Consider the following 14184-nt stretch of genomic DNA (forward strand, 5'->3'; position numbering starts at 1 on the left):
CTTCCCCTTTCCGCAACCCAGTTTCTAGGTAGTTTTCACTGGTGTCCTTATTAACAGGGTAAAACATAATCTTCTAGGGTTAAAATGCTGTCTCCATAGTTTTGTCTTCCCAGTATCAATATATGGATATCCCCTTTAGAAATCAATAATTACCTTTATTTGGAGGTGAAAGGCTTTTGTATCTGAACTACCAAGAAATAAAGGTGGGAGAATAATGCAAAAAAGGAGGGGAAATAACCTCTCCTTTTTGGTACCTCTTTGCCTATTTTGCCACATTTCTCAATTCTTGGCATTCAAGTCCTCCCTGCTATCACAAGTTTGACCTTTATTTTTTTTGTTCCTTCAACCATTAATGCCACCCCCCTATACATCCCTTCAGCTTCCTCTTAGTCTAATAGGAACCTCATGACAACACTAGTTGAGGCAAACACAAGATTGAGAAATTCTTGACTCAGCACTGAGTCTGGTGAGCCTGAGGTGCCTGAATCATGGGGTGGGGGTGGGGTGGAGGATTATTAGGAAGTAGATTTCATATTTCCCTTAAAAAGAAGGCAGTGAAACAGTCCCTGGGATCAGAGAAGAAGAGAACAGAGGAAGATCCAACTGGCGATCCTGTCTTACCATGAGACTGTTTCTGCTACTTTCTGGTATCTTGCTGGGGCTTCTGGCAGGTATGGGGGAAGGGTGGCAAGGTTGGGAATTTTAGGTTAGTCCTTATCTTCCAGGGCTGATTTGCCCTTAACTCTTTCCTTAGAAGACCAAGGTGCAGGGGATAAATGTCCCCATAAGAAGTCTGTTACACTGGTGCCATCATTCACGATATCAACTATAGCCACAGAGAGGAGCACCACAAGCCCTGAAACTACTACCAGCCATGAGAGGACAGCCACAACCCACAGAACCTCTACAGCTGCCACTACCTCCCTCAGTAACAGAACCGCTACCACAAGTGAAGGAACAGCTAACACTCAAGGAACTACCACAAGCCCCAGAAATACCTCAACCATCAGCCCATCACAGTCTGTGCCAGTCCCACCATCCCCCAAACCCACCTCTGGCCCCAGTGGGACTATTGGAGACTACATTGGGGCCAATGGTTCCCAGCTCTGTGTTCATCTCCGGGCTCAGATCCAGATGAGGGTCCTGTACCAGGGCCATAGGGGAGGAAAGGTCAGGCAGGGTACACTGGTAGAGGACAGCAAGAGTCTGATAAAATGGGGACTGGGTGAGGGGAAATGAAAGCTAGGGCAGGGGAAGAATAGAAAAAAGGGGAAAAAAACAAGGGAAAGATGATGTGAAAACGGTTAAATGACTCCATTTCATTTTCCTCTTCCTACAGCTTTGGGGCATTTTTGTTCTGAACCCCAATAAAACGGTTGCTCAGGGAAGCTGTGAGGGGAACCACTCCAGCCTAATTCTCTCTTTTCCAGATGGAAAGCTCATCTTTGATTTCCAACAGGTACAATTTTAATGGTCAAAAGATAACCCCCCTCTCCAGCCTTCACTATATAATTTATCATCAGTCTTAACACTACTCCTTGTAGGACTCAATCAAGAAAACTGTCTATTTGAGTTGCTTGGCTACGGAATTCAATATGTCCTTCCCTTCTGCAACCCGTGAGTACTTCTACATACTAACATTGGGTTTACCAAGGGGAAATGGAAGGAGGGGAAAGAAAAAGAAAATTCTTAGTTCCCTGTTCTCTCCACACTCCTTAAATCAGGGTGGATGTTCTCAGCAGAGAATTCATCACTCCAGGATCTTCAAACACCACTGGGTCATAGCTTCAGTTGTAGAAATATAAGTATAGACCTGTCCCCAGAGATCCATCTCGACTTGTTATCTCTGCAGCTACAGGCAGCTCAGATACCTCCAAATGGGGCCTTTGGCTCAGGTAAGATTTCTGTGATATATTTGTACCATCATCCTATCAATTTAATTCATTAAGTATAAAGGCCTATTGTGTGCAAAGCTACTTCTTTTCCAAGGAAGTTGTCTTTCCCCTCCCCTCATCCCAGTCTTTTCCTCTTTGCTGCCTTCCCAAATGCCCTCCCTCTTCACTGGACTGAAAGCAGATATTCACTGGTCCCACCAGTGAAATGCCCTCGTGTTCAGGAATCTCTGATCCACTTGGCACACAATTTAGGCTTCTTAAGATAACCAAGTAGAGAAGACCTAGGTTTGAATTCAGGTTGTGTAATAAGTATTCTGGGCCTCAGTTTCCGCATTTGCAAAATGAGATGCTCTAATTAGATCTACTCTCTAAGATCTCCACCTCAGAATCTCCTTCAGACCAAACACTGAAAAGCTTTATCTCCGCTGCCACCCCACCTTAGGAGTAGCCTCTAAAATACACCCTTTACACCCTTCTTCCCCTAAAGCCTATTTATTCCTGGGTACTTCACTGTTCACATTACCTCTCCCTTTTTTCTCCCTTTAGCTTTCTCCTGCTCTGCTGAGCTCAACATCCTAGTGCCTCTTGTGGTGGGTCTTGTTCTCCTCACGCTACTCATCCTTGTCCTTAGTGCCTTCTGCATCTCCCGAAGACACCCACCAGCCTACCAGCCTCTCTGAAAGCCTATTCCTTTATTTCCTTCATACTGAGTATATCCCTTTGCCACTCTCTCACCCCAGGGTGACTACACTCTTCTTTTTCCATTTTCTCTAAAGACAATAGGAGAGATTGTGAGCAATGAGAATTTTTATTGGATTTGACATTTGAAATATGTGTATTTTCCTTGACTTTTCCACTCCTGCAATGATTAAAGATCACAACTTCTTTGCCTTATGTCTGGTTCTTTGTCCTTGATGTACTTTCAGGGAATCTGACCTGTAGGAAAACCCGTGTTTTCCCTGAAATTGTGCACAGTGCTCCCCACATCTTCTATGCTTTCCCTCTCTCCTCCTTTGGGACTGGGGTCAGTAGGCCCTTTGAATCTTCCCCTTGGCATCTCCCTTACCTTAGTCCTAAAATACTGCAGAGTTCAGCAGGCAGTAATTACTATGGTATTACAGGGCAGAGCCAAGATGGTGGTGTAAAGGCAGTATTTCCCTGGGAACTCCTTCCCCCCAAAACTCCAAAGGTCATCAAATGATGACTCTAGCCAAAATTTAGAAGGGACAAAACCCACAGAAAGACTGAGTGATACATTTTTCCACTCTAAGATAACTTAGAAGTTCTGTGGGAAAGGTGTATTTCACCAGGACCAGGAGTTGGAAAAAGCCAGGTCGCAGCACAGCCCGGGAACAGATTAGTATGTATAACAACTACTACTGTTGCGTATTCCACTTTCTATCATTCACTCCATCACTCCATCAGATTGCTTGTATTACCTTTTATATTGATGTTGCCATTGCCTCATTACCAAATGCTGCATCAGCAATGGGAGAAGTAGCAATCATATGTATCTTGAGAGGCCCCTGGGAAACAATAAGCCTCTAGTCTGTACTGCCTGCTACACCTAGTCCAGCATCTATGATAGGATGGTACCCGACAGTCATTTCTGGAAGCCTCTAGAACTGAATCTCCCCAGAATAGATTTATGATTATATAATCAGGTACCCAAGTGGGGACATGGACTCCCAAATAGGAGCCAATGATTTCCAAATAGGTGTGGTGTAAGACATTACTTGGGCAAGGAAAGGAACATGTGAGGGAAGTTCAGCAACCCAACCAGTCTCTTATACATCACAGATGCCACTGAATCGAAGATACCAAAGAGCTGCTATATGAAAAACCTTATCTATGCAACAGCTCTCATCCCCAGAGAAGGGCAATTAGATGGCACAGTGAATAGATCTTAAGAGTCAGGAGGATGGGAGTTTGAATCCAACCTGAGATCCTGACTATCTCCCATTCAAGGCCATTTGCAGGTGTCCTGATCCGTATCTGGCCACTGGACCAGATGGCTCTGGAGGAGAGTGAGGCTGGTGAATTAGCACAGCCTCTCCTCACTCAAATCCAATTCATGCGCTTGTCGTGGCATCACCTCCCTGATGTCATGTTCTTCCAGAATGGAGGACAAATCGCACCTCACCCCCAGAGGGACACAATGTAAAACCTGGACATCCACAAGATGACCCTTGGCTCACCTGTCTCTACGCTGCCAAATGTGGTCTCCACCAGCCACTTTGGGTGGCCTTTTCCAGAAGAACTGTTCCAATTCACCAAAGTCCTACCTTAAGTTCCCTGCCTCAGAAACACCCTAGGCAGGAGTGTAGGCCTATAGGGGCTTGGGTTGTCAAAAAGGACTGTTGACAAGGATTCAAGATAGCTGCCAGCAATAGGCTTCACTAAGCTCTGGGTTATAAAGACAAAAAGAAATTGTTGGGATGGGAGATTAATTCCATTAAAAATTTCTACATCACGTGGGCAGGATTATTGGCAGGTCCCTGGAAAAACTACAGTCGAGAGAAAGTGCGAAGCCTGGCACACCAGGACCGCCTTCTTGGGGATGCTGATTCGGTTTAACAAAAGTGCTTTCTCATGGCCTCTAACAAGATAAAAGGACCCAAACTGGCTGGGATTTGACAAAATGGCGCCAAAGGTGGCCCTGGTGATTGAGAACGTGATTTTCATGCAAACGGATCTTCAACCACAGCACCGCTCGCACATGCGTAGATCGCCCTTTTAACCCGTCCACCACCCCGGTCCCACACTCCACCACAACAGCCACTAAACATGTTAGGCAAAGAGCAAAAAAAAAAAAAAATTTGTTTTAAACAACGTGAGGCGGCGCCTTGAAGACAAATACTTCCGGGGGTGAGGAAGAGCGCCAACGTGCGCAGGAGCGATAGTGCAGGAAAGGAGTCGGACGTGCCGGAAGCGCGCATGCGCCTGCCTCCAAAGTTTAATGGCAGGCCAGGTGGAAGAGGGGGAAGGGATAGGTAGGCGGAAGAGATCAGTTTGCAAGATGGCGGCGGAAGCGGAAGGGCCTCTAAAGCGACTCCTGGTGCCTTTTCTTCTGCCCGAGAAATGCTACGATCGGTTTTTTGTTAACCTGGATTTGCTCGATGGTGAGCCCCTCTGCAATATCACGTGGTTCTCCGAAAATAGGGGATCTGGGTCAGAACAGCGGTAGTGGGGGGGTCAAATGACGAGATCATGGCAGCCGCTGGCTTGACCTTCCGGGCCGGCAGTGACTGAGGGCGGCCATGTGGGCAGAGCGGAAGTGCCTTCCGTCCCACGTGGGAAGGGACGTGGGCGGGGGCGGGGAAGGATGAGGTTTCCGGTAAGAGCCCCTGCTGCTCCTGAGTTTCCAGGTTAGCCGAGTTGCCCCCGGAACTGTTAAGGTTCCAGAGAAATACTGACAGTAGCTGCTCTTGGACTGCACCATCCAGCCTAAAGTTTATTTGTTTTTCACAAGGCGACCGAGAGGTGTAGTTCGAGCAGAACCAGCTGGATTGTTCTCATTTAATAGACGGTCCAGCGATTTGCCCGAGGCTGCTCAGAAAAAGATTTAAACCTAGGTTTTCCTAATAAGTCACGCCATGTATATATTTAAAGCCCTAGGTGGAATTTGAATCTGTCAAGCATCCCAAGGCCAGAGTTCTGAAGGACTCACAAGATGGTCAGGAAAAGTTATAATAAGGAAGAACTTTGGAATTAATTGCTTGACATGAGAGCATTAGCATAGCATTAGCATTAGCCCTTATCAGAGAAGGTTCTATGTTCAAGCAAAGCAGAATTGTAGTAGTTAGAAGAAATTCGAGATGTGTAAATTTAATGATCCACCCTTATTCTTCACATGACCTATTTGTACCTGACTTATGGTAGCGCATGACTCTAGCATATTGATGTCATTTTGGTCCTTTTGAAGACTGTTGTGTTATAAAACAACCTCATGCGGTACCATTTCAAAGGACTTAAATCTGGGAGATAAGCTACCACCTCCCTTATTTTATATGCTAGGAAATGAGCTAATAGAGGGCAAGGATCATATTAGTTGTAAGGTATCAGGATTCCTTTGGAGTCCTTAGACTCTGAATATACTGCTCAGCAAGTGAAGGTAGATGGTATTTGTACCATTTTTCAAGAAGAAACCAAAGCAAACTGAATATGAGTTTGAGCAATGCTCAAATTCAGGTTTCTGACACAATACCATAACTTTTATTGAGCAACTGGTATATGCAATGTACTATGCTAAACTTTGGGGAGAATGTAAGGAGACCTCCCAGAACTCAAGAGTATATGTAACACTATCTTAGAATCATTGAGAACTCTTTTAATAATGAAGAACTGATGCCCAGAGAAGTCATATAGTATCATAGATCTCAAGCTGAAATGACTTTAAAAGGCTCTAAGGGGGGAGGGGGTTAAGGGAGTTGCCCAAATTAAAAAAGTATCAGGAGTTGGAATTTGGACCCAAGACATCTTTATTCTGCTGCCCTCCAATAATGAAAAACAGAAGTAGGCACAAGTGATGGGGCTAGTAAAGGCTGGAGTCAATCAATAAGCCTGCTATGAACACTTCTAGCACAGAAACAAAAAATGAAATAGACCTTGGCCTCAAAAGACCTTACTTTGTATTGTGGGAGACTGTGTGTGCATATATGAGAATACCTCTAAAATACATTTAAGATAAATTGAGAGAGACCAGAATAGGTTCAGTATTCCAGCAGACAGGTGAGGAGAAATAGCCTATATAAAGAAACCAAGGTCAGAGACATCAGCTCCTTAGGTGAACTGAAAGAAGCCTGATTTGACTGGCCATTGAATTTATGAAGAGGAATATGCATAATAAAGCTGGAAAAGTAGAATGGAGCCAGCTTATGAGGGAGGCTTTTAAATGCCAAACAGAAGAATTTCTATTTGATCCTGGAGGTAATTGGGAGCCACTTGAGTTTATTGAGTAGGGAAGTGACACAGTCAGAAATAGCTTTGTAACTAGGTAGAGGATGAATTTGGAAGAAAAGAAACTAAAGGGAGAGAGACTAGAAAACTATTGCAATAATCCAGGAGACAATGTGTTAAGGACTTGAATTGGGGTAGTAACTTCCTAAATCTTAAAAAGATGTATGAATGAGAAATGTTAAACATACAAGAGATGAAACTTGGCAACTGATTCAATATATGAGGTGAGGAGTGTGAATTGTTGAGGATGACACTAAGTCAGCTCAGTGCCTCAGTGGATGTAGTATTGGATTCAGAATCAGGAAGAACTGAGCTCAACTCCAACCTCAGACTTTAGTTATGTGACCCTAGACAGATTACTTAATTTCTCTGTATATGAGTTTCCTTGTCTGCAAAATAAAGATAATAATGGCATCTACCTCATTAGATTGTTGTGAGATTATATATATTTATATATGCTAGGTACTGTTACATCATTATTACTGTGAATCCAGTAACTAGAAGGTTGGTAATTCCTGTGTGGACCTTGGAGGAGAGATAATGAATTACTTTTTGAACATTTTGAGTTTGAGATGTCTATGGATTATTTTGAAATCTGTAATAAATAGGCAATTAATGATTTGGGACTGGTGTTCAGCAGAAAAGTTTGGGATAGATATAAAGAATATTATGATAGTCATCTGTATAGGAAACCTACAGGAACTAATGAGACTGCTCACCAAGGGACCATAGAGAGAAAAATCTTAAAACAGAGCCTTTGGGTTATCACCACAGTTATAATGGTTGTTCCTTTTTGTCCTTCATTCTTGAAGAGGACCATGACATCAGGAAGGTGATGCTATGAGATAAAAGTGAATTGGATTTAACTGAAAGGACTGGTGAGTCACCAGTCTTATTCCCTCCTCCGGAACCATCTGGGTCCAGTGACTAGATTATAGAGCTGGCCCAGATGTAGTGGGAGACCTTTTTTAAAGTAAGGTTTTAAACAGGTCTCAGTTCGACTGAGGCAACCACCATTGAGTGATCAGTCTAGGCAAGAAAAAAATGAAGTTAAGGCTGACCTCTTTTACCTAGTCAAAAAAAAATCAATCTGGAAGGGAAATTCCCCCCAGGATTTCTGCTGCCAGAGTAATTTAGGGGGTGGGGGGGTGGTGATGAAGAGAGAGTGAGTGTGAGTGTGAGTGAGCTCTCAAGTGTTGCTATGTGTTGCCCAAATGACCAGCACAGTGACATCAGGAAAGCAATGCCATTACGTGCAAGTGATTGGATTTAAGCGAGAGAGAGGACAAAGTTATCAGCCTCACTTTCTCCTCCAGAGCCATCTGGGTCCAGTGACCAGATATGGATCAGGACGACTGGAAATGGCCCTCCCTACAGTTAGGGGATGCAATATAGATGACAAACCAGCCAAACCATCTGAGAAGGAACACTCAGACAGGCAGGAGGAGAATCAAGATGGAACAAAGAATAAGATCACTTTGGGCCAGAGTGGTCAGGGACAGCTTGGGCCTGGAAGAATAGGTAGGGTTTGGACAGGGTTTGGGGAGGGTGTTGTAAAATGGGAGCAATGGTAAAAGAGCTCAGTGGTGGGGAAAAGTCAGCACTGAGGCTTGCCCAAGGATAAGAGAGGCTTTCTGTTGGGGAGCAGTGGAGATTAGCTTTGAGTGACTGATAGGGTAGAAGAGCCCCATTGAAGGTTTCTGGGCAGATGCATTAGGACAGTAACAATGGATCATATAAGATTTTGAGGCTTTCAAAGTAGTTCCTGGCAGCATTACCGAAGTGGGTTAGATTGTACAAATATTAACCCCATTATAGAAGGACATAAGATTTAGAATTCTGAGGGATTTTTGAGAGCCTCAAGTCTAATCCCTTCATTTGACAAAATGAGGAAAACAGACTCAGAAATTTAACTTATGTGTTCAAAGTCACAGAGGTAACAATTAAAAGATCCAGGTTGCTTAACTTCAAATCCTGAACTTTTCCTGAGTCTGACAGTGTTGTACAGGAAGGACTGAGACAGTAACCAGGGTAAAATGGGGCAAGGAGGGTGGGGGTGTCATTCTTTCCCCTCAGAAGACTTCAGAGTTTATGAAACTATCTTCCCAAATAGTTTTCAAGGAAGAAGATTAGAGAGAGGTAATGTCCCCACGGTTGGGCCAAAAAGTAGACAAGGTATGGGAGAGTAGACACACTCTACAGACTTGTCTGTCCCTGTAACCTTATTTCTTGGCATTGGAAGGCAAGAGCACAGTCACACAGTCAGAGGAGGCTGTGGGGATGTGAGGCTTGGCCTTGTAGCTACCTTGACTTTCTTTCCTAATATCTTAACTCTCTACTTCCTCTCACCCTTTTCCAGTTCCCTGCCTCAAGATACTAATCAGCAAAGGCCTGGGCCTTGGCATTGTGGCTGGATCACTGCTGGGTGAGTGTTCAGTGGGAATTAGAAGTGTGTCATCCCCCACCCCCCACCAGGAGTAAGGGCTCCCAAGTGAACTTGGTCCACTTTTCCTCAAAAAGAAAATATGGCTGAGAAGGGAGTAGACCTCTATTTACAGGATATGGCTTTTCTGCTTGTCCCCTCACAGTGAAACTACCTCAGGTGTTTAAAATTCTGGGGGTGAAGAGCGCAGAAGGGCTGAACCTCCAGGCTGTTCTTCTAGAACTGGTGGCCTTGACTGGGACCATCGTGTACAGTGTGGCCAACAGCTTTCCATTCAGGTGACTGAGGGGGCCCAGATGGATTTGGGAGTGTGATAACTATTTCCCTAGGAGTATATGGAATTGAAATGTTCTCTACCCATCTTACCCTTAAAAAAACAAACACACACAAACTCAAAATAACCAAGTCCATGAGTATTGTATATTCCAAGCTTTGGGACCTGAGGAAGTTAGACCAGTCAAGGCCAGAAGTTGTGGGAAGGACAGCCTTGGGTTTCTGGCACCTTGCTTCTCAAAAATTGATGAAAGTATTAAGGAACTCCCATAAACCTCAGAAAGGCACTGGCTGTGAGAGAGAATAACCCCTGAGAGTTGGACATAAGGACAGTAGAAGAGGATTAGGGCCAGCTCTGATCCATGTCTTGGCTCCCCTTCAGCTCTTGGGGTGAGGCCTTGTTCTTAATGCTACAGACCATTACCATCTGCTTCCTGATCCTGCACTACAGAGGACATACCATGAGAGGTACCCCAGCACCACCAAGGGAAAGGTTGGGGAGGCTCTGGACTGGGTTCCCTACAATCCTGCATGGGTGGAACATGGATGATCTTGGGGAACCATAATGGAAGAAGGGATGAGGCTTTCTGTGGGAGCAAAGTGGGCAAGCTAGAAGACATGAAAATGAATTTTCAGTTGATCTTTCCCTGGCACCACTCCAGGTGTGGCCTTACTAGGCTTCTATGTCCTGATCCTGCTGGTATTGCTCTCTCCTCTGATGCCCAAGGCTGTGGTCACCCTGCTCCAAGCCACCAATATGCCTGCTGTGATTGTAGGAAGGGTAAGTGTGAAGGGGGAGGTTTATGGGATTGGTTTGGAGAGAGACAAAGAAAATATGGAGGATAGGGGGAAAAGGAGGTGGGTAATGAATGGGGGTGAAGAACACTTCAGATGATGGGAAAGCAACAGATGCATGAGTACAAGGGTCTTGTGATTTTCCCTAGTTACTCCAGGTGATCACCAACTACCGAAATGGTCATACAGGACATCTGTCAGCCGTCACCATTTTCTTACTCTTTGCTGGCTCCCTTGCCCGAATCTTTACCTCCATCCAGGTAATAGTCCCCTCAGAGACCTCCTTAGAAGTCCCACTGATTAAATGTCAACTTACTTCTGAAAATGAGATTAATTAGGCCATCTCTAAAAACTTAACACTGTGTGACCTTGGCAAATCATTATTCAGTCTTCCTGCCTCAATTTTCCTACAGGTAAAATGAATGGGTTGAACTAGCTGCTTGCCCTCACTCTTATGTTTTTTGTTTCTATTCTATCCTCAGGAAACAGGTGACCCGCTCATGGCTGTGACTTTTATTGTCTCCTCCATCTGCAATGGTCTCATTGCCTTCCAGCTTCTCTATTACTGGAATGTCAAGATTCCTCATAAATGGGAAAAGAAGCATCAATAGTGTCTGGGATGCTACTTCCCTCTCTTCCCAGGCAGAACAGTATCTCAAGGGCCCCAGTTTGGTCTTCATTTTATTTATTTTATTCTTCTTGATCTGGGTTCCACCCCCCAAAAAAAAGATTTTTGGGGAGCTGTCCCTTTATTCCACTCTATTGATGTGGTAACTTCTTTTTTTAGATTAAACAGTAATCCCCAGACTTCCCTGTCCTCCCCCTCCTCCCCATAGCTTCTTGTTCCAGTGTGTTGGGAAGTTTCAAAGAATTAGCCCTCAGAGCATCCTCCACTGAAAAGGGATTGTGACCTGGAGATTGGGAGGAAGGGATATGGGACTTCATTAATGGTGGCCTTGGATCATGGTTATGTCAGCCATGCCTAATTAACTAGCTTTGTACCAAGGTCCTAATTATTCATGGTAGGATTTCTAGCTTCTTGGTAGGGCTCAAAAGGAACTTTGTTCCCTTTCCTTTTGATTCTTTTTTTTTTTTTGATATGTTTCTTACCTGTCATTCCTAGAAGATATTTCCTCTTGCCTGGTCCCCTTCAAACATACTATTGGGGTACTCAAAGGGTTATAGACCCAGGAGATAAAGGGAAGTGGCACTTGCACACTAATACAGGCAATGACCAAAACTATGGAGACAGCTGGCCAGAACCTAAGCTAAAGCTTTTTCAGGTGGGAGCCCCATCCTGTTATATTGGACTTCAAGGTTGATGGGGAATGGTTCTGGGTAACTTATCAGTACAGTCCTCCCCACCCCCAACTGGGCATGTCATAGGTGGAGAAACAGACCCAGACCCTGCTGATGATCCCCTCAGTTGGTGAAGCTGTGGAAGAAAGTGGGACCAAGACTCAAACTTTAATCTTATAAAAATACAATATATAAAAGTTTGTATCTTCAATACAAAAAAAATCCAGCATTCTCTCTTAATTAGGTCCCTCAGAATTCAGGTGTCCAATCACCTGAAGGCGACATATGCGTGACTGGGGATTATTGCTCTTAGGAGAGGGGGGTCTGAGTGAAAGATGGAAGAGGCATATTAGAGGTGTATGGGGGTAGGAGCCAGAGGTATGGGTTCATGAGCTCCCCGTGGAGTGAAGCTCCAAAAGGAAGGGAACAAAGGGTTTACAGTGGTTTACAGTGATGAGCTCTGTAAAGAAAGGGGGAAGTATGAGAAGAACATGGGTGTCTGTCAACCCATTCCTTGGTCTCCATAATTTCCTGGGGTCTGGATTCCTGGTGCCTGCTTCCCCTCTCAGACCCAGCTTGTCCTCTGTTCCTTTCCCAGGTGAGGGTGTGTCAGGGTAGATTTCCTCAATCACATTCCCCAGCTTTCAAGTTAGACCTGTTCTGGGCAGGCTGGTGGAGCAGCAGCTTGTTTCTGGCTCATCTAGTGGCACAGTTGTGCGGACACTGGTTGGTATATGCGTGGGACAGAGACCTCTAGTGGCTTACGCTACCATTCGGTCTTTTTGTGGCGTGTTGACATAGTTGGGCAAGTATGCTCCCCAGCTGTTTTTCTTTTCCAGGGAGGACAAAGAGAGGTTTGCAGTCTGCCCCAGGGGATGAGAGAGTGTCTTGGGTCAGCTAAAGGCCCGGACTCTGAAAATGGAAAGTGGAGGAGGGTGGGCCTGTGGAGGCAGTGAAGAGAGGTTTTATTTCCTAGCCTTTAGCTGGGGTTTCCTTTGGAAAAGGTAGCGAGGCAGAAGTCTGCCATACCACGACTCCACGTTGTTACCTGGGATACTGAAGATGTTAGTAGAGGCAGGGAAGCGCTGTTAATCCTGCCCCTGCGCCTCTCCCCTCCAGGCTGGGGCTGGGGCTGGCAGCTGGCAGGCCCACCTCCAACTCCATGCCCATCCCATGGTAGGCCAGCCACCGATTTCACCATTAGCCAAGGAGCCTAAAACTCCGAGCCCAGGTGAAGGTAAATAACCTGGGGCTGTTTGTTGTGAGGGTGCTACTGCTCCTGTCTGCGGCTCAAGGCTCCTCTCTACGACCCACACTTGCGTTCACGTCCCCCTCCCCAACCTTCCCGTCCCAGCCCCCCATGGCCCAGGACGCAGTGGTCCGTGGCTGCCCGGGTGGACGCCCCAGACCTCCCCCCCCCCGCTCGGGGCCGCGGCCCTGGCCCACTTCGTGTTCTTGCAGCCCGGGGGCTCGCGGGGTGCAGCTGCGCCCCCTGGCGCCGCCGGCCCGAGCTCCACGCTTCACCCTCGTGGGGCTCCCCGGGAACCCCCGGGTGGGACGTGGAGGACGCGGGGGCAGCGGGCACGGCCAGCGTGAGGGCCCGGGCCGCGGGTCTGAGCTGTGGGGGGGAGGGGGACCCGGGGCAGCGGTTCCAGCACCTGCCCCCTCCTTGCCCACCGAGAGGCGGGCCACAGTGCCAGGGCGGCTCCCCCTCAGGATTCCTCTACATCCAAGGCTTTCACGCCTCCCGGTGAAGGCTGGGGCGGCCGGCACTGCTCCGTCCGCGCGCTCCCGGGGCCACCTTCGGGAGGATGCAGGGGGCATGGGGGAGCCCTGCACGTGTCTGTAGGCAGACTAGTCTCCAAGAACCCCTCCCCATCAAGGCCCTCCCCCAGCTCACTGAGATTCAGTTTTCCTGACCCACCATTTCTCTCTCCCCAATCCTAGCTTTCTTCGAGGTTGCCTCCGGTGCTCCCCAGAATTTATTCTCCTTAAGTAACTTTAGCCCCCTTAAAGGCATTAATGGGAAGTGAGAGTAAGTCCTAGAAAAGCACACTCTTCTCCCTCTCAGATGGGCTCTCTGACTCACATTGTCCGTGGGGAAGATCTGCAGAAGTTAAGGTACTTTCTTCTCTAGCAGGTGCTCAAGCTGTGACTTGACTCTCCCTGGCGCCGAGGATTATCCTAACCTTACCGGAGCCATTTCCTTTATATTCTCAAATTTCGCAAAGGAAGTGGGGAGAGAAAGGTTGGCCATGGGAACGGCAGGGCCACTATTGGGAAAGACTGGGGGGTGGGGGAGAAGGGAGAGAAAAGTCTAAAGCTCCAGAAACAAAATATGATCAGGAGGCCAGTCAGGAAAAGTTGGTTTTTGTGACCCACCTTCTCTTAGCCCAACCCTGGCCCTAAGGGACCCCAAAATAATTTAGGATTAAATTAGCTGCCTTGCCTAGGTCAGATCTCAGCCTTTAGAGAGGAGCATCCTTGAGTCACAGCAGAAGGTAGGGTAGGTATAGGAGT

The 14184-nt window shown here is 46.5% G+C and overlaps 2 protein-coding genes across 4 annotated transcripts; both read left to right on the forward strand.

The window, feature by feature from the left end:
• Window positions 1-70: 70 nt before the first annotated feature.
• On the forward strand, window positions 71-2805 carry CD68 (CD68 molecule). Of its 2 annotated transcripts, none has more exons than XM_074225505.1 (6): window positions 71-671; window positions 755-1170; window positions 1340-1459; window positions 1545-1617; window positions 1725-1895; window positions 2442-2805. In XM_074225505.1, exons 1-6 carry the CDS (start codon window positions 623-625, stop codon window positions 2573-2575), a joined length of 963 nt encoding a protein of 320 aa, XP_074081606.1. In that variant the 5' UTR covers window positions 71-622; the 3' UTR covers window positions 2576-2805. The 2 variants fall into 2 exon arrangements, with proteins under 2 accessions (XP_074081606.1, XP_074081607.1); XM_074225506.1 differs by having other exon boundaries at window positions 71-647.
• A 2044-nt stretch (window positions 2806-4849) lies between these two features.
• MPDU1 (mannose-P-dolichol utilization defect 1) lies at window positions 4850-11475 on the forward strand. 2 transcript variants are annotated; one of them, XM_074225507.1, is made up of 8 exons: window positions 4932-5017; window positions 8171-8375; window positions 9214-9279; window positions 9443-9575; window positions 9953-10038; window positions 10233-10351; window positions 10515-10625; window positions 10848-11475. In XM_074225507.1, the coding sequence occupies exons 1-8, from the start codon at window positions 5015-5017 to the stop codon at window positions 10974-10976; spliced, it is 852 nt and encodes a 283-aa protein (XP_074081608.1). In that variant the 5' UTR covers window positions 4932-5014; the 3' UTR covers window positions 10977-11475. The 2 variants fall into 2 exon arrangements, with proteins under 2 accessions (XP_074081609.1, XP_074081608.1); XM_074225508.1 differs by lacking the exon at window positions 8171-8375 and having other exon boundaries at window positions 4850-5017.
• The last annotated feature ends 2709 nt before the right edge of the window (window positions 11476-14184 follow it).

The sequence above is a fragment of the Macrotis lagotis genome, chromosome 2, assembly GCF_037893015.1.
Source record: "Macrotis lagotis isolate mMagLag1 chromosome 2, bilby.v1.9.chrom.fasta, whole genome shotgun sequence".
Classification (NCBI taxonomy): Eukaryota; Metazoa; Chordata; class Mammalia; order Peramelemorphia; family Peramelidae; genus Macrotis; species Macrotis lagotis.

What these genes read in the sequence shown, in the direction of transcription:
- CD68 (XM_074225505.1), top strand. Translation starts at nt 623, where the DNA reads ATGAGACTGTTTCTGCTACTTTCTGGTATCTTGCTGGGGCTTCTGGCA. An exon ending in CTTGCTGGGGCTTCTGGCAG is followed by an intron (nt 672 to 754) that starts GTATGGGGGAAG and finishes CTCTTTCCTTAG; the next exon opens with AAGACCAAGGTGCAGGGGAT. An exon ending in AAATGGGGCCTTTGGCTCAG is followed by an intron (nt 1,896 to 2,441) that starts GTAAGATTTCTG and finishes TTCTCCCTTTAG; the next exon opens with CTTTCTCCTGCTCTGCTGAG.
- MPDU1 (XM_074225507.1), top strand. An exon ending in GCTTGGGCCTGGAAGAATAG is followed by an intron (nt 8,376 to 9,213) that starts GTAGGGTTTGGA and finishes ACCCTTTTCCAG; the next exon opens with TTCCCTGCCTCAAGATACTA. An exon ending in TGTGGCTGGATCACTGCTGG is followed by an intron (nt 9,280 to 9,442) that starts GTGAGTGTTCAG and finishes GTCCCCTCACAG; the next exon opens with TGAAACTACCTCAGGTGTTT.